The sequence below is a fragment of the Gymnoscopelus microlampas genome (assembly GCF_963454915.1).
Source record: "Gymnoscopelus microlampas genome assembly, chromosome: 8".
Classification (NCBI taxonomy): domain Eukaryota; kingdom Metazoa; phylum Chordata; class Actinopteri; order Myctophiformes; family Myctophidae; genus Gymnoscopelus; species Gymnoscopelus microlampas.
In genome coordinates, this window is record NC_139945.1 from 22,736,037 (window position 1) to 22,763,736 (window position 27,700).

The 27,700-nt window shown below is 43.5% G+C and overlaps 1 protein-coding gene across 1 annotated transcript in view; it reads left to right on the forward strand.

Moving 5' to 3' along the window:
• Positions 1-1,640: 1,640 nt before the first annotated feature.
• LOC311050234 (fibroblast growth factor 12-like) overlaps positions 1,641-27,700 on the forward strand; it is a gene marked incomplete at its 5' end in the record, with an annotated part of 97,292 nt that continues 71,232 nt past the window's right edge. The window contains one exon of the mRNA XM_084064228.1: positions 1,641-1,763. Coding sequence (XP_083920354.1) covers positions 1,709-1,763 — 55 coding nt within the window. The remainder of the gene's footprint in view (positions 1,764-27,700) is intronic.

Below are 27,700 nucleotides of genomic sequence, written 5' to 3' on the forward strand. Positions count from 1 at the left end.
AAGGCACTGAACCCCAGCCAATTATCTCTGCCATGCAGGGCAATGGCTGGGGATGGAGATTATGTTTTCTCCCGTGTTTGTGTGTTGTCTCGATTCCTTGGATAATGCAGCACCCCACCTAGGCAAAGCCACCCTATATATTTCCAATCGGCCTCATGGTGGCGCTGTAACTGGCAGATTTCTGTTAGCACCTAATCTTCAGCACTGGACTGATCAGTGTGAAACTTTGCATGCACACTCCCTGGAGGCCAAGGAAGAACCTCTACCCCATTGGCTTATTACGCAACTCCCCAAATAAGCCACGCGGCCCACTACCATTTCCACCTGTGACTGGATTCCAAACTTTGCAGGCAATAGGCTATACTGGCCTGGTGGAGACTAGTTTATATATATTTCATGCAGATAGGCTCTAATTGGCTTCCGAATTGGCCTACTTTACAAAAAATGCCTCCAAAAGCACTTTCACATCTGACCATATGGGGTTTCTATAAAAGTGAAAAGTTGATCTGTTATATTTCCTCCCACAGTTTCTACTGAGTCCTGTGACTTGAGTAGGCCACCAGGCCATGGTGGAGATGTTCACCCCTCTAGTTTAAAATAACTGTCATTTTCGGCGAGCAACAATGTCATACTATGGAGTGAAAATTAAAAAAAATGAAAATAAAATAATAATAATTATTATTACTATTATGATTATTATATCATTATGTCATTGGTTCTTGGCTTCAGCAGCACAGCATGGTCCCACCAGTGTGACCACGTGGTCTACAGTATGTGTAGGCTAAAAGGCAACGTGTTCATTAATATGACATTTTATCATAACATGTCACCTTAATAAAAAGGCTCCTCCAGTGTATGACGTCACTCCAGCCATGAGAGAGCTCGAGCCTCGCGCCTCCCGCCGCCGCAGCAGCAGGAGCGCGAGGAGGACAGCTCGTGACGGGACGAAAAATGAACCCAGAAACGTAAATGACTGAAATAAAACCTGTTATACTGTAGCCTATAGAAATATAAAATAGAGGTCGGCTATTTTAGGCTATTTTCGCTTTAACGCACGAGTTAAACAGCAACAGGAGCAGCTGAAAAATAAAGCCAAATAAAACATAAGTAAATGACTAAAACGGGTCGAGGCTGAGGGGAAAAACACTGGCAGACACGCAGCAGCAACAGCAGCACCGGCTGCCGTAAATTAACGTAACCTATTACTATTATAGCTACTAAAGATTATTCACAAACCAACGAACTGACGGTGGTGGTTAACTCAACAGCTGCTGTGCTGATAACAGACTGAAATCAGCTGGGAGGGTGGGAACACAGTCGTAAGGAAGGGACAGGACAGGAGACAGGGAGGGAGGAAGGAATTATAAAGGGACGCAGGCAACTGGCTTTCTGACGGAGGAGAGAGAGAGAGAGAGAGAGAGGGGGGGGGAGAAAGAAAGAGGGAGAGAGAGAGAGAGAGAGAGAGAGAGAGAGAGAGAGAGAGAGAGAGAGAGAGAGAGAGAGAGAGAGAGAGAGAGAGAGGGGTAGAGAGAGAGGGGGGGGGAGAGAGAGGGAGAGACAGAAAGAGAGAGAGTGAGAGAGAGAGAGAGAGGCAGGCACATCCCAGAGCAGAGCAGAGGAGGTACCTACATCTTAAACAGCCGACCTCACCTCCTCCCTGCAAGCAGAACATCTCAGAGCGACAGACAGTGAGCCAGCATTCAGGACCATGCCTCTACCTCTGCCTATACCCACCGTACTATCGGGGGATGACGCTAAGCCAGGTAAGAGACCACCAGACCCCCGCTGGATGGATGGATGTGGGTGGATTGATGTGGGTGGATGGATGTGTGGGTGGGGTGGGGTGGATGGATGGTGAGTGGGTGGATGGGGTGGATGGATGGTGAGTGGGTGGCTGGGGTGGATGGATGGTGGGTGGGTGGGAGGCTGGTGGATGGATGGGATGCAGCAGTAAAAGTGGGGCTGAGGCTGAGAGAGAGAGAGAGAAAGAGAGAGAGAGAGAGAGATGTATGTGGCGAGAGCGAGTTATGTGTGTGTGTGTGTGTGTGTGTGTGTGTGTGTGTGTGTGTGGGTGACGGTGTACTGCGGTATTATGAAGCTCCACACAGGACAGCCCAGGCTGTGCATGTCGCTATTGCAGCTGCCTGCGCTGCTTGGGAGTTTTATAGGTGTGGTTTTTCTACGGGACGATCTAGGGCAGATGTGTTGTGTTGCCTGTGTGTGTGTGTGTGAGTGTGTGTGTGTGTGTGTGTGTGTGTGTGTGTGTGTGTGTGTGTGTGTGTGTGTGTGTGTGTGTGTGTGTGTGTGTGTGTGTGTGTGTGTGTGTGTGCGCGTGTGCGCGCACAAAGTGTATGGTTTCTTTTGACTGTAGACCGATATTGACGTTTGTTTGTCTGACGGCCACTCTAGAAGGGCTGGCAAAACCTGGTTTGTTGTGGGTGGATCTTTACACACACACACACACACACACACACACACACACACACACACACACACACACACACACACACACACACACACACACACACACACACACACACACAGCTGATGCAGCAGAATGGACAGTCTCTCTCTGTCTCTTTATCAAATTCTATATCTGTTTGTCAGAGAGAGAGAGAGGTTGAGGAGGGGAGGATGAGACAAGAGAGAAAGAGAGAGACAATGGGAAGACACGATGCAGGTAGAGACTAGAGACATGCAGACCAAAGAAGGACAAGAAGGCAAAGAGACAGACATGTTTGATACAGATAGCAGGACAGGACAGTCACAGACAGACAGACAGACAGACAGACAGACAGACAGACAGACAGACAGAATGACATGTGCTCAACTCATGTTTATTGCCATCATGTCACAGGCTTACATGTGTAAAGAAGTGGGTGAAATATTTGCTGTACAAGCTCCATCCTATCATTGCGGTTTCAAGGTGGAAAGAGACAGAGAAAGAACCGAAGATCAGATATCAACATGGCAGTGTGAAATATACGTATCATAAGTTGCATAGTTACAAATAGCAGTGGAATGAGTAAAAATAGCATCAGATGTAATGACATACAGTATATGTACATAAGATGGGTTTAGGAAAAATCAATAAAGTCAAGCAATTAAAGTGGCTGATTATAACAACCATGGCAGAGTGTGCAGGCATACTGTAGGTGGGCTCATCGCTTGTTCAACGGTGTGATGGTAGGCAGGTGCACACTGTTCAGAAATCTGGTGATATTTCACATATAGCACTTGCCTGGCCGTGGCCACAGTAGCACCACAGATTGTGGCTGGGGTGGTGAGTGTCCACTGTCCACTACATTGACAACACCGTTTCTCGTAAATTCCCTGGAGGGAGGGAAGCTCACTTCCAAGCATGCACCGGACCATCCTCACCAACCCTCTGTAGGGCTTTCCAATCGAGGGGGTTGCAGTTCCCATACCAGGCAGTGATGCAGCCCATCAGGATGCTCTTGGTGGTGCTCTTGTAGAACAACCAGAGAATGCGGGGAGTCACCCTGAATTTCTTCAGGCGCTGGGAACAGTACGCTGCTGAACCCTTCACCGTGTGTCGTATGTGTTCCATTTGAGGTCCTCAGCGATGTGTATGCTAAGGAACTTGAAGTCACTGACCCTTTCCACTACAATGTCATGGATAAAGATAGGGGCGAGCTCTCTCTTTGGCCTCCTGTAGTACACAATCAGCTCCTTGGTCTTGTTGACATTGAGAGAGCGAGATTGTTCTCCTGACACCAAAATGTCAGTGATACTGTACTTGGGCATCCTACTGAATGAACCATACTGATGTTAGTGACTGCATGGCCAAAATCTGCACTTTTCTGATATTTTAAAAACGAATGCATTTATTGCCATGGCTTTTCTGAACATATGCTCCCCAGAGGAAAAACTGTTTATATTTTTTGAGGTATTTGTACTTTACTTGAGTATTTCCACTTTCCAATACTTTTACTTCTACTCCACTACATCTTGGATCCAAATATTGTACTTTTACGCCACTAAATTTATTTGAAAACTTTAGTTACTAGTTACTTAGCAGATATACATTATTACATTACAAAACATACATTAACCACTTTAGTCCTATTTTATACCTAGGCTATTTGAAAATAGCAGATCTACAAGCTCACAACGCGTCGCATCGCAACGTGTTGTGAGCTTGTAGATCTGCTATTTTCAAACATTCCACTACTTTTACTTTTAGTACTTTAAGTACATTTTGATACCAATACTTTTGTACTTTTACTCAAGTAAATTTCTAATTCCGGACTTTTACTTGTAACAGAGTACTTCTACAGTGCAATATTGATACTTTTAATTAAGTAAAACATTTAATTACTTTTTCAGAATCAGAATCAGAATCAGGTTTATTGTCACATCACAGGTTTACAAGGTAAAAAAGTGTGTGAAATTTGTTTTTGTACATCATTCCCATCGCAACGTTAATTTCCATAGAAAGAAGAGTGGGGAGAGAGAAGAAGAAGAGGGGAGGGGGGCAAGTGGGAAGGAGATCGAACAAGAGAACAACAGAAGGCCAAACAAGTTATTGACATATTTGCATATTTCCACCAGTGGTGAAACATTTGTAACTCCCCAAGGCTCTAGAGCTGGGAATCCCTAGAGATGGGATTGTTGTTTGCCATTTGGTTCGTTGTGGGTCCCAGAGGTAAGGGTTTGGTTACCATTGTGTCTGTTACCCCAGCCCCCCGATTTGGGGCTACTATTGCTGTAGCATCTAGATAAACGCTCTATATATAACTACACTACTGCTGGTTTAATATAGTGTAACTTTACTACAATACCACTACAGAGCTTTCAGTTTAATGTAATGTCACTACAGGAGTATTATCGTCATTTATAAAGAGGCCAGTGCTGTACGTGTGTATACACAGCTGCACACAACAAATATGAGGGCGTGTGGCAGGAATTAGGAAATCTCTACTGTCATCACATTGTCACTTGCCTTCTTAGCACGACAATCCACAACCACCGGTAAAAAACAAAAACAAATAACAATAATGTGTCACATAAATTATATAGTCTCGTATAGACGAATCCACAAAGCGACAATCATAACTGCGGCGTCAAGCGGGTGCCGCTCCACACCTATGTCCGCACCGCACACCGCAGCTACATGCAGCGCTCTGTGGATTTGTCTATAGCCAGACCTTTCACAGCTAGGGGACGCTGTGGAGAGTCTGGCTATGCGAGAGCGAGACTATACATTATGTAACCCTCCCTTCCCTGAGACAACCTTGTCATACACAGGCAGATGGACGGACAGACAGACAGACAGACAGACAGACAGACAGACAGACAGACAGACAGACAGACAGACAGACAGACAGGCCTTTATTGAGAGAAATTCAGTTGTCATAGCAGCACCACAGTAAGGATGAAACAAAGATGCACTTAATGCCTAATTTATGCTCCGCTGTACAAAGGTGTGAGCTTGTAGACTTATTTCTGTCATAATATGAACACCGTCATACCCAGAAGTATGAATCAGACTTTAAGGGTAACAAGTACACATAATACGGTGGAATAAGTAGTACAGTTACACAAATTAAATTAAAACAGGGTAAAAAGACAAAAACATCAGTCCAGGCCCACCAGGGCCTCTGTGCCTGCTGGTCAGGTATGCATAATGTATAAGTAGTTAAAAATAGAGGCATGGGCACATATCTTATGCATTTTGTCACCATAAAATAAACATTATGAATAGACTTTTATGGACCTAAAGTCTGACCTGGCCGTCTGTACTTGGACTGACCGGGTTAACATGGCAATGGTTCCCAAAGTTTTTGTGACAGCCCCCCCTTTGATAATGGATAGAAATATGATAATATGATAATCAATCTGAATAAGGCAAGACAAGTTTATTTGCATAGAACATTTCAACAACCAGGCAATTCATTGAGCTTTACCCAAAACATTAAGCAATGGGAACACATTATAAAAGGACATTTGAATTTAGTAAAAGGAAGAAAAAAGAAGTTAAACACCTATCTCCTTCAAAGTCGGCCATACCACCCATGACCAAACATTCTATTTTAAAACAAAATGCCACACGCCAGAGGGTAGAAAACACCCATTCAGGACACAGAGCAAAAAATATATATAAAATAAAAACAGTGAAGATAAAACAGAAAAGTAAGACAGGAAAATGACATTGAAGAAGAATAAAATCTCTATATATATATCAATACAAGGCAGTGGCAAACAGAAAGGTTTTTTAACTGTGAGTTAAAAGGAGGAAGTTGGATCCAATTGCTGCAATTTTCTGCAGTTTTCTGGGAGTTTGTTCCAGATATGTGGAGCATAAAACGGAGCACTGCTTCTCCACATTTAATTCCAATTCTAGGGACATAAAACAGACCTGTCCCAGATGACCGGAGAGGTCATCTGGGCTTATGGATGGTTCAGGATGTAGCACAAGATCAGAAGGGTATTTTGGCCCTAAATCATTCAACGATTTATAAACCAACATAGCATAGTTTTTTTAATAAATTCTTTGACAGACAGGCAGCCAGTGTAAATATTGAAGAACTGGAGTGAGAAGCTCCACTTTCTTGGTATTAGTAAGGACTCAGTATCAGCATTCTGAATCAACTGCAGTCGCCTGATCGATTGTTATAGAGAGACCTGTAAAGACACCGTTAGATAGTCAAGGCTACTGAAGATTAAGCTTTTCTAATTAAATGCTGCTGAGACATAGGCCCTTTAATCTGTGATATACTGTATTGTTATGGTGATAGTAGGCTGACTTTAGTTTGTTATTGTGTTAATGTGTCTGTTAAAATGTCACAGTCACAGACTTTGTCATTGCTTGTAGTGTCTAGGTCTTGTATTTCTATGTATTTTGTTCCGTGGTCTAGTATTCTTAGTTCTATGTTTCTGTTTGCCCCAGCTTTATCATTATTGTTCCCTAATCAATCTTTGTTGAGTCATTGTATACTATCACATGTTTTAGTTTGTCCTTGTTCACCTGTCTCCTTTATTAAAACACCCAATAATGGGTTTTGAACACCACCATGTCTGGGTTCTCACCACACCTGCACGTGACATCAAATTCAGGTCAAAGTCCATGACGACAGGGTTTTGGCTTGGCTTGTGGTTTTACCGATTGAAGCTGGGCGCTGATTTTTAATCGTCTGGCTCCAAAAACTTCAGTTTTGTCTTTGTTTAATTGAAAATGATTTATTTCATTATTGTTCATTGCATTTACTCAGTGTTGGACCATAGTCCAACGGTGATGCTGTTATAAATGTGTATGCTGTCTGCATAACTATGGTAACATATTTTGTTGTTTTCCGTAATCTGAGCCAGTGGGAGCATGTAGGTATTGAACAGAATTAAGTCCCCAGAATGGATCCTTGCGTAACTGAATGTTTGCTCAGATGTGTGGCTATAGATAAAAAGTAGTCTTTTAGGTATGATTCAAACCAGTTTAGTACTGTGCCCGAAAGACCCACCCACATTTTCAATCTGTCTAGTAATAAATTGTGCCACTGTCTGTATTTAAGTGGATGTGAAGACATTTAACCAGTGCAGTCTCTGTACTGTGGTGTGGTTGAAATCCTGACTGGAAGATATATCAAAGCCTTTGTTTAGTTGTTGAAATACAGCTTTTTCAATTATTGTTTTCATAATATGAGCCTATGTTTTTTTGATAATTGATCATTTGTAGATCTAAGGCCTTTGACAATTGTTTACTTTATTCAAATTGGTTATATCTTATAATCAATTAAATCGAAGAGTTCTTCAATAAACTGTTGCCAGTGCCACCCACCCCTAAAAGGAATGTAGATATCCCACCCCCTCCATCACGTCACTCTGACCTTCCGTGTGAGAACAGCACAGTCACTGACTGAGTGTGTCTTTGTAGAAAACCACTTCAATTCAACAAACAATGCTCTCTCCCTTCCTGTCCGTCTCACCTTGTTGCTGTCTAGTGGTTTTTCATTTTTCAACACATATATCATTTATCAATGTCATCAGTGTTTGTTCGGTCAGAGGCCTTAGCACTGTGTCTTTGACCTTTCACGTCGGTCATTAGCCTTGGTAATTGTAATGTGGGCAGTCTGTGAATTTAACCATTTCAGCCCTATACATATACTTCATCGAACGACAAATAGCGGAAATAGGCGATCTTCAAGTTCACACAACGCGTGTACAGTTTGCCGATCTGCTGTTTTTGAAAACTTTTGAAAGTGTGTGAAAAGTCTTGAAAATGTGTGAAAGGTTTTGAAAATGTGTGAAAAGTTTAGAAAATGTGTGAAAGGTTTTGGAAATGCTCACCTATTATGACATGCCCCAGATTTGAATTTATTTATATTTCACCTTTAGTCCCTTTTGAGATTCAGAATCTCTTTTACAAGTTGCATAATACAATTTTTCACATAAAATGTAATAACACAAAACAAATACATAATAAAAGTACAGTACAAAGTGACTCAGCTCTTTTGGGTAACAGGACATGTGCATTCATTGGCCAGGTGCAGTATTTGGGGTGGCCGTAGCTTAGTGGGTAGACTAGAGAGGTCGCCTGGTAAGCAGAAGGTCACCGGTTCACCTCCCGACCCACCCATGTCTACGTGTCGGAAGTGTCCCTGAGCAAGACCATCTATCTGCTCCCCCTGAGCACACACCTTGGCCATCAGTTGGGTGAAGCTGAAACTGAATTACCACTGTGGAATTTACAACAAAGGAGCTTGGCATGAGAATACATACGTCTACACTGCCAAAGCAAGCAAAACATAATAAAAGCATTTAAGAAAAAAATGAAAGTATGTACAGTTGGAGGGGGTACAGCATTGTGTCCTTAATCCTGTCTTTAAAATGTTCCATGCTGATAAGAAGATAGTCTAGATCAAGAGGATTCTGTAGCTCAGCACCAAGATGAGGATGCAAAAAAACATTAAAAGCACTTTCACTTTAATGAGTTTAAAGACCGAACGGGTTTGGGGAATAATAACACATAAATTGTAAGTGTGATCGAAGGTTGAGGACACTAATAGGTCTGGGAGTCTGCTGAGAACACAAATACGGCACGAAGGCAGACGGCCTTCTAAAGAAAAATGTACCAGGGTAGGGTCGCCATGGGTCGAAAGTGGTTAAGCTCATTTCAGCGTTGCAGCCATTTCACGGTTCAACAGCTCAGTTTTTTGTTCCCGTAAGCAGCTGTGTGTGTGGCGTTGTGAGAACAGCAGAACCTATTCCTCTGTTCAGTTCAGCACAAATATGTCGTTGCTTATCTCTTATCTCCATATTTATCCTTTTTGCATTTTTTACTAAATATATGCCCTAGTACTTGATCATCCTAACGGCGTCACACAAAAGTATCAAAAGTGGCAGATCTACAAGCTCGAAACGCGGCGCAAAGCTTGTAGATCTGCTACTTTTGCTATTTTTGAATTTGAATCCTGAAAAGTAACTTTTTTGGCCATATGAGGTGTTCAGGTGCTCTGCCAATCTGCAGCTATACATAAAACGGGGTACAATAGAAAAGCGTGCTGATAAAGATCTGAGTTGATTGATCATTGTGTCCCTGCAGTAAACGTGCTAGCATACAGATAACAGCTAACACTACATCACAGTGTACACACAGTGTGTGTTTTATAGAGCAGGTGTGTAAATGTGCCTCGTCAGCGGAAACGCATATTACTGCTGACATCACATGGGTGCTGCTGTTTACCTCGCGTACGTCACTCACTACTACAACCACATATACATTTGCTGGGCGAGAACTTCTACTGAAAGTGTCAAAGTAGTGGAAGTATACGAGAAGTCTACCGCCCAAGAAAGTGACGATGATGCCGATGTAGATCTGTTCACATTCCAAGGGTTTAGTGTGATAACCGTGTTGCGATTCGTTCGAAAGAGACAGCTTCCAGGGGGAGTACAGTACATACAAGGAAGTTTCACCCTATAGACACCTTCAGACCAGTAAAACCACAGTCTTCTACTGTTGGTCACTAGGAGCTGACCAGTAAAACCAGTCTTCTACCGTTGGTCACTGTAATACAAATAAAAAAAATACCATTGGATCTCCAGTGGGCAGACTATTCTTTTTTGATGCCCAGCTCCTGGCATTTTAAACTGTGGATGCACGTGCTTCATTTACTTGTTTGCAGTGTCTGTGCCTCGGAATGCCTTGCTCTTGATGGGCTACTGTACATAAACCATATACTGTAGGTCTGAGCATAGTAGGCCTACTAGTATTACTACTACTATAGTCTGGGAGGGTTAGCGTCGGAGCTTGGACAGCAGGGGCGCGGCCACTGCGTTGTGATTCAAATCAACAGCCAATGAAGAAAAGGGGGCGGGATCCACATGCAGTGGGTGATGCATCTAAATAGGATCGACGGGAAGCAATTTCCCCTTGAGAAATTTCGGCCGCCATTGTTGTGTACTGCTGTTTGCCTCTTGTCGGACTTTTTAGACGAGTTGCACAGCTCTCAGACCGGTAAGAGGCGTGTCCGCTCAGATTCAGAGCGTGACGTACATCCCGCCCACAAATACCAGGGCTGTGGCCCAGAAGTTCCTCGCCAGAGCTGGCGAAAACTTCTGGGAACTCAGATTACTACTACTACTACTACTACTACTACTACTACTACTACTACTACTACTACTACTACTACTACAGTGCTTATTGTACACGGCTGGTCCTGAGTACAATTTTCATTTTCTTTCATTTTTCATGTGCAAGCATGTAAATGACAAATAAAAAGGAACCTTGAACCTTGAACGACCTACTACTACTACTACTACTACGAGTACTACAACTGCTACTACTACTACTATTACCACGATTACAGTGCAGTATTTATTAGTGTTCAATGTTCAGTAATTCTGGTTTCAGTGTGTTCCTAGTCGATAACAAAAGCTTCCATACCCTGCCAGAAAGCTGCTGTGTGGGGAAGGACGGATGCAGGTGTGGCGTGGGTGGGTGCATGCATGTGGATACATGTGTGTGTGTGTGTGTGTGTGTGTGTGCACGCGTGCGTGCATGTATGTATGTGAGTGAGTGAGTGTGTGTGTGTGCGTGCATGCCTGTGTGTGTGTGTGTGTGTGTGTGTGTGTGTGTGTGTGTGTGTGTGTGTGTGTGCGTGCGTGCGTGTGTGTGTGTGTGCACACGTGCGCGTGCGTGCTTGTTTACTGCAGTGTGCTGAGGTAGCTTGGCAGCATCACTCTGATTCCATTATGGCTTAAAGAATGAAGCAGCAGAAAGCTTCCATAAACATTATTTATCACACACCCAGTCAGTTTATCTGCCCCCCCCCCACTGGGGGCTAAGAACAGGTGGATGAGCTTGTGCTGATTTTCCAGCTGCCATATCTTCCCTAGGGATAGTACGGGAGCTGACCAATCGGCAAAAGTTAAAGTGCCAGTGTAGTTCTTTTTTTTACATGGATGAAAAAATGTATCCATGGAAGAATTTGCAGCTGAGGAGACACAGGAGTTGATCCAAAACACAGAGTTACGGTGACATTTGATGGTTCCGAGAATGGCTTTGTGATGGCTTCCTCTGTTGTTTACGATGTGGTTGTTAGGCTCTTTTGCTTGTCGTTCGGGGTGATTGCTGTCTGTTGACTGGCATATACAGTAGGCCACAACTCTGATGACTTACAGATTGCACCTAAACAGTGTCTAAACGGGGAAGTCTATCACCTGATGAAGGCAAGGACATTATAGTTTGCATTTTTCGTATTGTACATTTCATCATACCATTTAAAAATGTTTCACAGCAAAAAACAAGATATACTGTATCCACCCGAAAACTAGGCTTACGTACGTACGGTACCCACATTTTGAAAGCAAGACTAAAACTAAGGACAATTTCTCTATGATTTTAGTTCATTTTAGTTACTTTTATAACACATTGCAGTTTCAGTTAGTTCGTTTTTTGAAAATCCGATTGATTTTTTATGGTGGTGACTGCTGTGGCTATTTACCTAGTTGTCCTTACTGTACGTCCGTCCATCCGTCGGTCCGTCTGTCCATCTGCCTGTTCATTCGTCTGTCCCCTTCTTGTGAACATGATATCTCATCAACACCTTGGGGGAATTTCATGACATTTGGTACTAACTGAATAGATGTAGCTGGTCAAAAGCCAAGGTCACTGTGTGTGACCTCACAAAACACATTCATTAAGTTCCTTCAAAGTCTATATTCACCTCTATATGAGTCTGGACCGACATGGATGTAAACAGCAACTGGTTGGCGGAGGCATACAACCACACTGAAGTAGTTATAGTTATTTCAGTTAACCCATTAAGACCTGGAACGCGTCTGTGTCACTTTTTGATTTTAGGTAAAAAAGCATTATTTTACACTTTGGCTATGGGATGTGTTGTTAGCTTGTGGATATACAAGCTCATAGCGCGGAACTCGGTGCCGCGCACCAAGACACAATGCAACCATTCCTCCATTGTCACCCTGGGTTTAACCGGCTACATTGTTTCCATCTGCTTCCGCATGTGATCCTCATGCACGCGTTGCTCTGGCAGGCATGATGATCTCAACGGAATCCTGTAATATGTGATGCAACCAGATTTGTTTTAATACTCCTGTGTGAGCCCAGCTTTAGATATAATAGGCTTGGATGAAGGCAGTTGAAGGAGTTACTGCCTACACGCATTGGGTTTGCCATAAAGCTTATCACTTCGCTTTCTTACCGCCCCACACTATTGGGAAATACCATTGAACCTTGTTTTAATGTTTATCTATGTTATGTAAGTGTTGGGTATAATATACTCACTCATCTACAAGCTAACAACACATCCCATTGCGCTTAGCATAATATGCTAAGCACAATGGGATGTGTTGTTAGCTTGTCGATCAGTTATTTAGGCATGAAGTGGACATGCAATGGAGTATAAATTAAGCTTAAGGATATTCCATGAAGCCCCAGTGGTGGCCTACCATGCGTTTGTAAGGTTATTTTCCACCATATCGTGTTGCTTGTAAAGCAATATTGTACATTTTTATTTGTGGATAGTGTTGGTGCTCCTTACATTTTGTTGGGTACCACACTGATCTGGGATCTGGTCCAGAAACGGTACTGGAAGAGGTTCTACTCTACAAGTCCAGAGGGACTGGATCTGTTGTGAAACCCAAGGCACTGGCTGGACACGCACGCACGCACGCACGCACGCACGCACGCACGCACGCACGCACGCACGCACTCTCACACACACAGAGGTCATAATACAGTATGTCCTGTATGGTGTGTGTGTGTGTGTGTGTGTGTGTGTGTGTGGGGGGGGGGGGGGGGGGGGGGGGGGGGAGGGGGTATGGGTGGTGTGTGTGTGTGTGTGTGTGTGTGTGTGTGTGTGAGAGAGAGAGAGAGAGAGAGAGAGAGAGAGAGAGAGAGAGAGAGAGAGAGAAAGAAAGAGAGAGAGACAGAATATGTAAATACCTGTAGAAAGTAAACAGCATCTCATTGTCCACTAATAGACCAGTGTATTGATTCTGCTATTTATAGGTGAATGTGATATTCATACATAGAAGAATCTTTCTTCTATTCTTCCAGCAAAACAACACGCCTACCTCACACACACGCACATATGTACGCACATATGTACGCACGCACGCACGCACGCACGCACCAATCCTGCAAACTTTGGAAGCCAACCTTAGCCAATGGGGATGGAATATGAAATATCGGACAGATCCGTCTTGATCACATGACTATAGAGATACTGGCCCTCATTTATCAACGCAGCGTATAAACCGGCGTATATTTTTCCATATATTCGGCCGTACACCAACGTCAAAGTCACATTTATCAACGCATCCTACACAGCTGATCCGAGCTTACACTTGGTCCCAGCATTGATAAATGTCACGGCTGAAACGAGCATCATTTAAATAACACGCCCTTAAATATTCTCAAAACGCCCCGATTTTACGACATGAAGACGAACCAGAATACGACCAAAGACATGAAAAGCCAATAAGAAACAGTCCCCCCCCCCCCCCCCCCCCCCGCTGGCCTCGCCGCACACGCACACGCCTCTCTCTCTCGCTCTCTCTTGCTCTCTCTCTCTCTCACACACACACACACACACGCACGCACGCACGCACGCACGCACACACACACACACACGCCCGCCCAACTTTGTCTTTCATGTCCGTGTCGGTAGCGTAGCGGTACATGAGACTCGGGCGGAATGCAGTGATTCCGTGCCGCCACGTTAATATTGGAGCGTCGGGTTTATGTCCTTAACCCAGCCAGGTTGTGTAGCCTACATAACTCTCTATGACATAACTCCATAACATAGGACAAGCTACTGTAAGTTTGTAGACCTCACTGTCCATGAAAAGGTGGCCGGGAGACTCCCGGCGCAAAAGCGCTCGTATATTTTTGAAAATAGCAGATCTACAAGCTCACAACGCGTCGCGATGCAACGCTGGCTTGTGAGCTTGTAGATGTGCTATTTTCAATACAGACAGATCTACAATCTTATCTGAATGACTGTTAAAGCAGTTTGTTTAAATTACTTTATAAAATGATATATTTTCACAGCAATTATTTATTAGTGTAGATATACACATTTAGGAGTGGATTATGTGTCCAGATGCTTGTCAGACAGTCAGACAATGGTGCTCCGCAGGTCTAGAATGGAATAAACGGGTGCAGCCAACGTCAACAACTGGTCTCGACCAGACGTGAGATTTCAGCCTACGGTAGGATGAAGCCCACGTCAGGATATATTGATAAATGCCGAAAGGTGCGGTGATTACGCCTTACGCTCATTATTCGGGCTGCACCACGTTGATAAATGAGGGCCACTGTGTACCGATTTGCGAGATGTTTGGATCAAATCTGTAATTTCCAAAAATGTGTTTTGCACAAATCGACCTCCTGGTGGCGTTATAACAGGCCCATTTGAAAGATTTGGGGCAGAGGTTCTGAACAGTTTCGCAGCGACCGGGCCAACGGTGCCGGGAGATTAGCTGCTCGCAGACAGATGGACACACGGACACACGGACGGACGGACGGACGGACAGGGGGTAAAACATACTCTCTCGCTATGCCTTTCGGCCTGGCGGAGACAAAAAGCCCTGAGGACTTGTATCCATTGTGGTCCTCCTGTGTATTCAATTCATCAAGACGACATACAATACTATACAAGAAATCATCAGTACTAGGAGCAATATATGTATTTTTACAGAAAAACAGTGGGGGGGTCATTTATTTTGTCAAGCTACAGTAGAAGACTATCCAGTTGCAAATTGCAGACAGGTGCTCTTTTATGGCGGTTTTGAAGGAGGGTACGGACTAGGGAGACGCAATGTTTGATGGCTGGTGGTAGGGCATTCCACATTTTGGTGGCATAATAGTAGAATGAATTCATCCCCATGTTTGTGGGAATCTGGGAGGAATGAGATCAGTGGAGCTCCCTCTGGTGTTGTGCCTGTGGGTGTTATTCACTCTTTTGAAGTAGTTTGACAGGTACATGGTCCACTGGTCCCTTGAGTACCGTCGTATCATCGTAGATGTCCATCATCTTGGAATCTTTTGAAGGTTCTTGGTTTGAACCCCGGCTCCTCCAGGCATCATTTCCAAACAGCTCCTAATGAGCAGTGTGGTACCTGTGTGTGAATGTGTGAAGTGAATGCATACATACATACATTGCAAAGCACCTTGAAAAGCACTATATTAACCCATTGAGACCTGAAGCCGATTCTACATGTCTCCTAAATCTCAACAGTATTCTCAAAAACGTATGTTTCTATATCAGTGGTGCTCAATCTTTTTTATGTCAAGGACCCCCAAAATGATATGTATTTGGCCGCGGACCCCCATCAAAATATTTTGTTCCAGGGACCCCCAGAAGCAAAGATTTGAGTTAAAAATGTTCGCTTTAAAAAAATATATATAGTCAAATATTTGCACACATTTTCACGATTTTTCAAAAATAGCAGATCTACAAGCTCGTAGCGCGGCACTCGGTGCCGCGCTATGAGCTTGTATATCTGCTATTTTTGAATAGCCCAAAGTGTAAAATAATGCTTTTTAGCTCAAATCTAAAAATGACACCATTCCAGGTCTTATGGGTTAAAATTCAGACCATTTCCATTAGCTGTGATTGACCTTGCAGTGTTTGATGTGATAAAGGCTACGTTGGTCTAAATAAAATGTCAATTTATTGTGGAAGCCAACATCACAATACAATAACATGATACGTTATGCAGCTCACATGCAGCTATACCCTATGTACTTATACTGGCCCATAGGGCAGGAGCCTATCTCTTGTTTCTGTAGCATGAGGCAGCTTGATGTACAAGTACACCCCCTGGACATGACACTAGTATGTCACATGATGTACAAGTACACGCCCTGGACTTGGCTGAGTGCCAAGCAGGGAGGCATTGGGTCCCCATTTTTATAGTCTTTGGTATGACCCGGCTTTATACTGTATGCAAGCCTCAAATACAGGAAGTATTTCCTGCTCCTGTCAGCCTAGTGTACAAACCAAATACAGCCACCTTTAGACAAACTGGACCAGTACAATGAACTGGACCTGAACCAGTATAATGAACTGGACCAATAGAATGAACTAGAAATTAACTGGACCAGTAATATAAACTGGACCTTAACTAGACCAGTAGAATGAACTAGAAATTAACTGAACCAGTAATATAAACTGGACCTTAACTAGACCAGTAGAATGAACTGGAAATAACCTGGATCAGTAAAATAAACTGGACCTTAACTAGACCAGTAGAATGAACTAGAAATTAACTGAACCAGTAATATAAACTGGACCTTAACTAGACCAGTAGAATGAACTGGAAATAACCTGGATCAGTAAAATAAACTGGACCTTAACTAGACCAGTAGAATGAACTGGAAATAAACTGGATCAATCAAATAAACTGGATCAGTAAAATGAACTGGACCTTAACTAGACCAGTAACATGAACTGGAAATAACCTGGATCAGTAAAATAAACTGGACCTTAACTAGACCAGTAGAATTAACTGGAAATAAACTGGATCAGTAAAATGAAGTGGACATTAACCCATTACAGTACCTGAGACCAATTCTACAAATGCCCACCTCTCCCCCAGAAGAGAAGATTTGTGTTAAAAAAAAATAGCAGATGTACACGCTCACAGTGTGGCATGAAGTGACTGGCTGTGAGCTTGTATATCTGCTATTTTTGAATAACCAACGCTAAAATAAAAAATGACACAGTTTTCGCTTTTGGTTTTAGTGGATTAACTAGACCAGTAGAATGAACTGGACATGAACTGGACCAGTAGAATGAACTGGACATAAACTGGACCAGTAGAATGAACTGGACCATAACTAGACCAGTAGAATAACTGGACCATAACTAGACCAGTAGAATGAACTGGACATGAGCTGGACCAGTAGAATGAACTGGACATGAACTGGACCAGTAGAATGAACTGGACATGAACTGGACCAGTAGAATGAACTGGACATGAGCTGGACCAGTAGAATGAACTGGACATGAACTGGACCAGTAGAATGAACTGGACATGAACTGGACCAGTAGAATGAACTGGACATGAGCTGGACCAGTAGAATGAACTGGACATGAACTGGACCAGTGGAATGAACTGGACCATAACTAGACCAGTAGAATGAACTGGACCATAACTGGACTAGTAGAATGAACTGGACGTGAACTGGACCAGTAGAATGAACTGGACCAGAACTGGACATGAACTGGACCAGTGGAATGACCAGTAAAATGAGCTGGACCAGTGAAATAAACAGTGTCAGTATGAACTGACCAGTATAGAATGAACTGGTGTCATATGTCTCTGTGTTAATCAGCGTACATTTGACAGAAGATGGGTGTAGACAGACCTAGATCTTAGATCTTAGGTATACGCCATCTGCACTTGGACTGACTGAGTTAGCATAATATGAATTAAGAAATGATTATTAAATTTGTGGATAATACATGGACAGTATATGGATAATATGTACTTTATGTGTGTGTGTGTGTGTGTGTGTGTGCACGCGCGCGCGCGTGCGTGCGTTTGTGTGTTTAAAGTAGAGCCTCCTCAGCCTCTATTTGCAGGAGAACTTTATAAATAATTGAAATGTCCGCTGAGTGACTTGCTTCTCTCTCTCATCCTACATGCAGTTCTTATACTTTCCATGCCAATACTTTTAAAGACAGATCTCACCTCTTTTTTTTTTTACAGTCAGACAAGCTGACAATGCATCAGCAAGGTCAAGTTGTCTGTGGGTTCGTCTGTCTTGTTCCTACATTATGCCGACACACCCATGCAGATCCCAGACGTCAGCAGAAATCACCCATTATTAAGCCTGGTGTCAGTTGTATGTGAAATCAGACCAGAGTTTGATCAGCGAGAGTGACTGAGAGAGAGGGGGGGAGAGGAGAGGAAAGGGAGGGAGGGAGAGTGAGAGAGGGATGGGTAGAGCGAGGGAGGGAGAGAATGAGAGGTAGCGATGTTGTGTAAAGGTGACTCTCCACCAAACAGACTACAACAGCCTACTTTAGACTACAACAGACTGGCAGTCTGTTGGCAAAGGTTGGCATTTAATTCAGCACAAACTGTCGGCCGACGACACATTGTTGTGCGCATGCCTTAAGGAAATCAGATGACATACTGTAACTCTCCACACCAGGAGGCAGCAGTAGTCTGCAGCCTCCCAATCAGGGAACCCATCATCAAAAAAAAGGAAAAACAGCGCCCTCTGCTGTTATTTTTACCTTTGATTTCACTCTAGGGGGGTGATTAACTAGACCTATGCTGACTGGAAACCGGGGTTTTGGTCTGCCCTCAGCCCTCCACTTCCGGTGGTGCGCCTATGTTTTCATTCCCACTAACAATATTTCTCCACGGCACACTAACACCATTTCTCCCAAAGAACATGGATCGTTTTGGTTATAAGCCCACTTGTTTGTATGATGAAAGAGCACGTTAAAATGTTACTAACTTTTTGTGGTTTTGTCGGCTCCGAGGGCGCTATTGTTAAATGAGTTTCGGTTTGTTTCCAGTGGGAAGCGAGCGCACACATGTAAATCCCGCCCACTACATTTGATTGGGTAAAGCACGGCCTGCTTCCTGATCTGAAGGCACGCCCGCTTGTAGGCTAACACGCACACGTTCTGAACGGGGCTCCCGACAGATTCAGTAGCGCAGCTCTGAATCTGTTCTTGAGAGATTAGCAGCCTCCTGCAAGAGCCTGCCAGTGTTGCCAGGTCTGCTTATTATAAGCGACTTTGGGCTTGTTTTCCTGTACAATCGCTTGTAAATATTCATAGTTGCGGTTTGCTTTTGATTGGGCTTGTTTCTGAAGTGTAGTTGCTTATTTGGGCTTGATTTCAAGATTATTTTTGAAAATAGCTGATGTAATTGTTTTCATAGACTTGGTCGCTTGTTTGAGCCTCCATTCTCAACTCGGAGCAAAACAGAAAAGAAAAACTCTCTCCCCCCTCTTCACCACCCGCGGCTATCGACGGGCTCTAGCCTGTCGGGACCCGACGAGCAAGTTCGGTCGTCCATCGACGTTCGACCAGAAGTCCCAACCCGACTGCACGGCACTATCTACAACAGGTTGTCGGCAGGTTGACGGCAACAGACGATTTCCAACGCCTTCCGCGGCCGATGTCGGCGCGGTGGAGAGCTGCCTTTACGTCAGGCTTGATCAGCGAGAGAGAGAGATAGAGGAATGGAGGGAGGGAGAAAGTGAGTGAGAGGGGTATAGGGAGGGAGAAGGAGAGGGAGAGGGAGAGGAAGAGGGAGAGCCTATTTTACAGATGCAATAACCTCTGCAATTCTTGGTACCGAAACCTGACCATGCTGAGCGAGAGCGACTCATCGCAAAGTGACGCAATTAACAACACAATAACCCCAACAATGTTAGGCAAGCTGCTGGTCTGTATAACATAACTGAAATTGAAATTTTTTGGAGAGGTAACTCAGGGGCTGAAAAGAAGGCTGTATACACAGTTTGATTTACAAAAACACCATTAAAACTGAAAGAAAAGATCATGGTAAGCAAGTGTCCAATTTGTTCGTTAAAGGGATCAATTCCAATGAGGGAATCTAACTTCAAATCTTTTTTTGTAATAGATGCGTAATAGATGGGAATGGTGCAGCATAGTTGAATGCATGTTTCCCAAATTTAGTTCTCTCAGTGGGAACATGATTTGAGATGTAATTTAGTGGACTCCGATTGTAATGTCCACCTCGTTGAATGAGTAATGTGCTTATGTAAGTTGGTAGCTGCCCCGGGATAGCTTTGCATGCAAATAACAATGTTACTGTCTATAATGTACAGTATAAATAATAAAGCAGCATAGTGTGTTTAAAGTATGAAGATGTGATTCTGAGGCAATCATGTATAAAATAATACCAAATGAAAGACAATGGAAACAAGCCACCTGGGGCTTTTTTTGTTATCCTTTAGCATAACATTTGACTGTACTACCTGTACTGTTACAAACCTGCTAATAAAGTATTCAATCAATCAATCAATCAATCAATCAAAAAACATAATCCAATATAGGTAAGATAAAAGAAAGTACCAGCCACAACCCTTAATCGATATGGAATGCTACAATTCCAGGAATAGATCTATATTCAGGATTTAAGAACATGTCTAACCTCGAAAGCGCAAACATTGAAGATCAAGCATTTGCCAAACTTTTCGAACTCTACATGAATGCTCAGAATCACAACTTTGTAGGCTACTTATAGACACACTATATATCACGCTGCTTCATGATTCCTTTGTTGAGATAATGGATTAGCTGGCTTACAACAGTAATTGTCCATCAGAGAAAAGTGCTAGACTGTTTTGAACATGAGGTAAGTGATTTTGTGATTCCAGCATATTGTTCACTTACCAACCTCATCCTGTTCATTCCTTTACTGTAGGTTGTACAAGCTATGTTTCGGCCTATTTCCTAGAAACCCAAAAATAACATTTCCATTAGTCAAACTAGGGTTCCATGTTTTTTTCCCCCTGTTAGTTGCATAATTTTATTTTCCCAACAAACTTCTGCAATGGAAAGGTGAATTTTATTGGATGGTTGCTTCATTGGTTTGGTGCCGCCCAGCCCAGACGAGACAGACAGTGACAGTGGAAGCTATAGCCGTTTTCGTGTGAAGAACACTATGTGCAGATTGAAAATACATTGTAACTGATTCCAACGTGTGCAACGAATGTCGATGTTTTGACAGCGCTTGGTGAGGAGGCACTCGTTTCAGGGTGTTTTGCCCCGGATGGGCGTGGTTTTGAGGTTAGGTTTAGACATAGTTTCTGTGAGGTTAAGGTTAGGATAACTCTCTCTCTCCCTCCCTCTCTCTCTCTCTCTCTCTCTCTCTCTCTCTCTCTCTCTCTCTCTCTTTCTCTCTATCTCTCTCTCACTCACACACACACACACACACACACACACACACACACACACACACACACACACACACACACACACACACACACACACACACACACACACACACACACACACACACACACACACACACACACACACACACACACACACAGAGTCGGAACACTGTGTGTGTGTGTGTGTGTGTGTGTGTGTGTGTGTGTGTGTGTGTGTGTGTGTGTGTGTGTGTGTGTGTGTGTGTGTGTGTGTGTGTGTGTGTGTGTGTGTGTTAATGTGTAAATAGAAACGGCATCTCATTTTCCACCAATAGACTAGAGTATTGATTCAGTTATTTTCGCTTGAATATGATATTCATAAGAGAAAATGGAACAGATAGGGCAGACAGATAAGACTGCCGCAGCTTGTTTCTAAACAAACCGTACATGTTAGCCGATAAATAGATCATGTAGTTGTTCAGTATTGATTAATATTGCTACACAGCTTCTTTGTTTTAGCTGTGTCCACTCAGCCGGGCCTCTGCCTGCCTAGTCTGGGAGTCTTCGGCTTGGATCCTGGACAACAGGGGCGCGGCCACTGAGTTTTGATTCAAATCAACAGCCAATGAAGAAAAGGGGGCGGGATCCACATGCAGTGGGTGTTGCATCTAAATAGGATCGACGGGAAGCAATTTCCCCTTGAGAAATTTCGGCCGCCATTGTTGTGTACTGCTGTTTGCCTCTCGTCTGATTTTTTAGACGAGTTGCACAGCTCTCAGACCGGTAAGAGGCGTGTCCGCTCAGATTCTGAGCGTAAGTTACATCCCGCCCACAAATACCAGGGCTCTGGCCCAGAAGTTCCTCGCCAGAGCTGGCGAAAACTTCTGGGAACTCAGATTACTGCCTGCCCGGCCAAAATGTCTCGCACTACCGGGAGATGCGAAATGTGTAATATGAATCAATGTTGAACAACTACGTGATCCATTTATTGGCTAAAATGAATAGCAAACACGCTGGGGCTGTCCCACAATGCATTTATCTCCACTTGAACAATGTTAGTGTATAGTGTCGATGGGGGATATATGTTTAATATACACAGATTTACAAATAAAAGAGTGTCGATAGGGTTCATCCCAGTCAGCTCCCAGTGACAATTGAGAAGAAGACAGATTGTTCTGGGAAAAAGGGTGTTACTAATAATGTTCAAACTCAGCAACATGGACAAATAGACATGCATAAATGAAGAGATGGAAAGACAGGCCAGCTAAGTGGGTTTGCATTCCGCCTCCATCCTACCATATCCTCCATTAAGAACCCACAGCAAGTAAACTCAGAGCCACTTAAGAACCTTTTAGAATGCCCAGGCATTATTAGATGAACTCCAATCGATCCGATTTTATCGTCAGAGACTAGTGGCCTCACATACTCCTCAGAACCCAGTGCTTGCACATTTTGTTTAAAAACTGAAACACAGAAAAAACAGCATTTGCATCACTACGCTGTGAATCTTGTTTTAGATACTTTGTTTGTTCGTGGAGTCTGGTCTTTATTCTGTCATGCTGTATTTATACTAGGTTGTGTGTCGGTGTCATATGCACCGAAAATAGCAGATCAGAAGCTCACAGTGTGTCGTGCAGCGATGCGTTGTGAGCTTGTGATCTGCTATTTTCAGGTGCGTGACACCTCGCGCAACAAAGTATATCAAGCCCTTCATTGTGATCGCTGCTGAACATTAGAAAGAGGACTTTATCCTGCTTTCAGCTCAGGCCTTGAATGTGCCACGAGGCACGAAGTGGATGGGTAACAGGTTATCTGCTTTTCAGCTGCTGTTTCCAACCCTGGCTGGCTGCTGTTGGCTGACGGGCTCACTTGGTTTTACTGTCTGTGTTGGCAAGAAAGCAACAAAGCAAACGATCAATCATGTTCGTCTGTTATATATAGATATTTGCTGATACATGAGTAGACAGCTAGCAAGGACACAATGTAACTAAGGAGACAACTGTCAGTACAATGCTACAATGCTGCTAAAAGCAGGTCTCTGCCCTGCCTGCATAGTGGCCTACAGGCTCATTAGGATGCAGGTCTGCCAGCAAGACAGTGTTTTCCTCTGCTCTGCACCAACCACATCCTTATATATACTGATGCCTCATTTCCTGCCATGTAGCTCCCTCCTGTGGCCAAAGCCTGAAACTACATCTCTGTACATGATCATGATCAGAATAATCATATTCACCAACTACAGCATCTGCATCTAGGAATGTAAACTTGTTTGTAATCATGTATAGACCAACTACTACAGCATCTGCATCTAGGAATTAAACTTGTTTGTAATCATGTATAGACCAACTACTACAGCATCTGCATCTAGGAATTAACTTGTTTGTGATACTGCACCAGGAACATGCCAAGACACTGTGGCATGTGTACACACTGACACAAACAGTGTAACTCTGTGTGGTTCTCAAAGTGGGGTTCATTTGGAGGTCCTTGACATGAAAAAGTTTGGGAACCCACTGGTTCATTCAATACAGTGCTACTGAAACACACCAGACCTCACATACAGTGAATTAACGTAGTAACACTAGTTCATACTACTGTATAGGCTGGCATTAAGGTATATTGATTATGTCTTTTGCTGGCATTTAGTATTTGATTGCAGCCAAATTCAGGTCTATGAATAAATAGCAAAATAAATACTATATTTCTAAAGAACATGAGGAGGCAATACTGCCCTACAAAACCTACAGTACTGTAAGTGCACTAACACATTTTTAGGCAAGGCAAGGCAAGTTTATTTGTATAGCACATTTCAACAACAAGGCAATTAAACACATTATAACAGGACATATAGGATACAACAAAAACAAAATAGTAAAAGTAAAAATATCACATAAGATCAGAAATGTATTTTGGCCCTAAACTATTCTAAGCTCAAAAGACCAACAGTAGTATTTTGAAATCGATTCTTTGACACACAGGGAGCCGGTGTTAGGATTTAAGAACAAGAGTGATATGCTCTACTTTTTATTATTTATGTGGGTCAAAAGTGGAATGATTTTGGGTATAAACAGTTACCTCATGAATACAGTTATATATCGATAACGCATTTGGCTGGCCGGTTGATATATACATTACATTAAAGACATTGTTCATCAGTTTGACACTTTGTGTAGTTACACTTTAGTTGCACTTATGTTTTTTAGGGCAGTGGAGTTTATTTTCAACTGCATGTGAACCAGGACAGGCCAGTGTGCATAGCCTATATGAAGCTATATTTGTGTTTGTGTATTATTAAGCTATATTTGTGTTGAGCAATGGAGTGCCAAACTGGCAGCTGGCTTTTCAAACTAGTTGTCACTTATTTATGTCTTTCTTCACTGCTGCTGGTCAAAGAACCTTATAGTGCTGTATGCAGCTACACAAAACAAAATTTGTGTAGCTTTTGTGTGTGTGTGTGTGTGTGTGTGTGTGTGTGTGTGTGTGTGTGTGTGTGTGTTAAACCTTTCTTCTAAAGAAATTCATGAAATCAAAGGAATCCCGTAAATGTAGAAAAAAAAGTAGAATCTTTAAGAAGTAGTGATAATTGCCAATCTATAAGCTCACAGCGTGCCGCATCACGACACGTTGTCAGCTTGTAGATCTGCTATTTTCACTAGTTTGAGTCCCTATCAAAAGCTCTCGTTTGGGACTCGAGCTAAAACGTTTGGGAACCACTGCAGTATAGTTTGTTGTGTACTAGTGTGTGGTGTGTGTTAGCTGTCTGTAGTGCGTTGTGTAGTGTGTCGTCTGTACTGGGTTATTAATAGATTGTGCAGTGCAGTGCAGTGTGTAGTGTGTTTTGTGTAGTGGGTAGGTACTCTGTCTTATATAAACAGTGCTATGAATAGCATTAGCACAGTGTGTAGTGTATTGTGTGGTGTAGTGTATTGTGGTAGTCTGTACTGTGTCTTGAAGGGTGTTATTAATAGCATATTGTGTAGTGAGTAGTGTAGTGTGTACTGTGTGGCGGTGTATAAACAGTGTTTATTAATAGAACATTCCCCTACCTGCTGTGTCTCAGAATAGATGTTCTCGCTCTCTCTCTGGCCTCTCAGCTCTTCTGGGGTTTGCTTGGATGGAAGAAGTGCTGTTAAGTCACTTTATACAGATGTTTCCACAGCTGCTTACCAACCACTGCTGAGTAAGCTATAGTTATTCTGATTCGCTCAGCTCACATAGAGTTGAACAAAAAGTATTCCAGGGCATCATGTCATAATAGCTGAATGTTAACTTTTGTTAACATTCAGCGAAAATAGCAGTTCTATAAGCGAACGCATCTCTCTTATAGAATGTTGCCATCTTTTCGTTTGGCTGCACATTGGAATTAAGACATTTATTAATTTGTGTTTTTCCAGAAGGCTGGTTTACTTTTTCAGTAAAAGCTGTACAACAGATATCTTTGTAAAGAGGAACAGTCTTTCCTCGCTCTGTCTGACTAACTGTCAGAGGACTGGACAGCTGACCCAGACACTCACCCTGCGTTTTAACAGCGGGCAACTCTGGGCGATGCCGGGCGATATTGCCCAAAAAGATAAAGAAAATCCATCTTTCATCGCCCCCCCGCCCACTTCGCCCGATCGCCGGCTCTCATAGACTTTCATTATATTTTGGGCGATGTTGCCCGGCATCGCCCGAGAATCGCCCGCTGTTAAAATGCACCGTGACAGATGAATATACTGTAGCTCACCTTCCTGACCCCAGTTTACAGCCAGCAGCAGCAATGACCAGCAGCAAACAAAAGGTTGATGCCTTTTAACCCCAAATGGACAGATTATTTCGCTTTTTTGCGACCGTAGGTCGCATTTACTATAGAAACCTGCTCCAGGTGTCCGTCCGTCCCTCCGTCACACACGTCCCGTCACACTTTTGCCCTGCTCATATCTCCGCACCCCTTGCCCCGATCCATGCCAGATTTTGCACACACACTCCTTACCTGCCAAACTACACCCTCCAAGGACCCCCGGAGCTCCAGGGACCCCCAGCTGCCTCGGGGACCCCCAAGTGTAAAAAATGAGCACATGTGGACAAATTACCAAATGACCACCCCAACGGGGCTGCTCACGGGGCATTCCCGGGGACCACCCACTCCTGGTGCTCCAGAACGGATGCAAAAGTGGTGGCGCCCCCAGTGGAGGACCCCCTGCCACTGCAGCTCACATAAAATGCCGTAACTCGGGCTAGGAGCGTCCGGGAGAGCTGCGGCCGGTACCTATTCGTCCGCCAAGGCAACGCGGACACCCCACCCCTAATTTCTCACATGGCCCTCTTCTAGCGCCACCTTCAGGCCGCTTTTCACAACACATTTTTGCCCACTACTCCTACAGTTTTGCCCCTAAAAACACGCAAATTGCTACACACTACACATACATGTGACCTACGGTCGCTTATCTCCCGATTAGGGAGTCTTACTGGTACTTTACCATCTCACGCCAATCCTTTACCACTGTGTTTGATTTGTCAGGATACAGTGCCGTTATCACGGTCGCCGTTATAACCGCCATTTATCAACCGGCATTTTATCTACCGGCATTTTATCTGCCGCCATTTTATCTACCGCCATTTTATCAACCGCCATTTTATCAACCGACTCCTGGCCCCTTGCCATTTTCCTGATGTTGTCCTCAGGTTAAGCTATTTGAGTACTAAATAAGGCTGCATCATCCTCCAAACCTAAGAGTGCTGTTCAGCATTGGCAGGGCTTGCTGATGCCGAACATAACATTCTTAGGGACAAAAACATTTTATACTTCCTAACGTCTCAGCTGAGTTATACCCTGCCCTGTAATCTTCCTAGCAATACGTGGTGGCTCGCTCCGTGGCTCGAGCCACTGAAACATTGTGTACAGCATTGGTTCTCAAAGTGGGGTCCGGGGACCCCCAGGGGTCCTTGGGGGGTCCCCAGCAAAAGTGGTTAATGTAACATCACAATCATTTTAACTACATTATCCATTTATGCGTTGGCTAATTCAAAAATAGCAGATGTACAAGCTCACAGCACAGCTCGAAGTGGCGTGCTGTGAGCTTAATTCAAATATATCCAAAATCTTACCTGAAACTAATTATTATTGGGCCAATGCAAGGAAAAACAAGCTTGGAAGCTCTCTGGACTACTTTTAGATGTTTAAGACATAAAAGTACTCCTTAGTAAAGAAGGCCACCCTCACCACAGAGAATCTACATAACCCAGGGACGTTCTGGCAGACAATCAAATCCCTATCCCCTAATAGCATGTCTGGTCTTCCAACCGTGTATCATATCTAGTTCATCTACTGTGGATGAGAAAGCTGAGATGCTCAGTTGT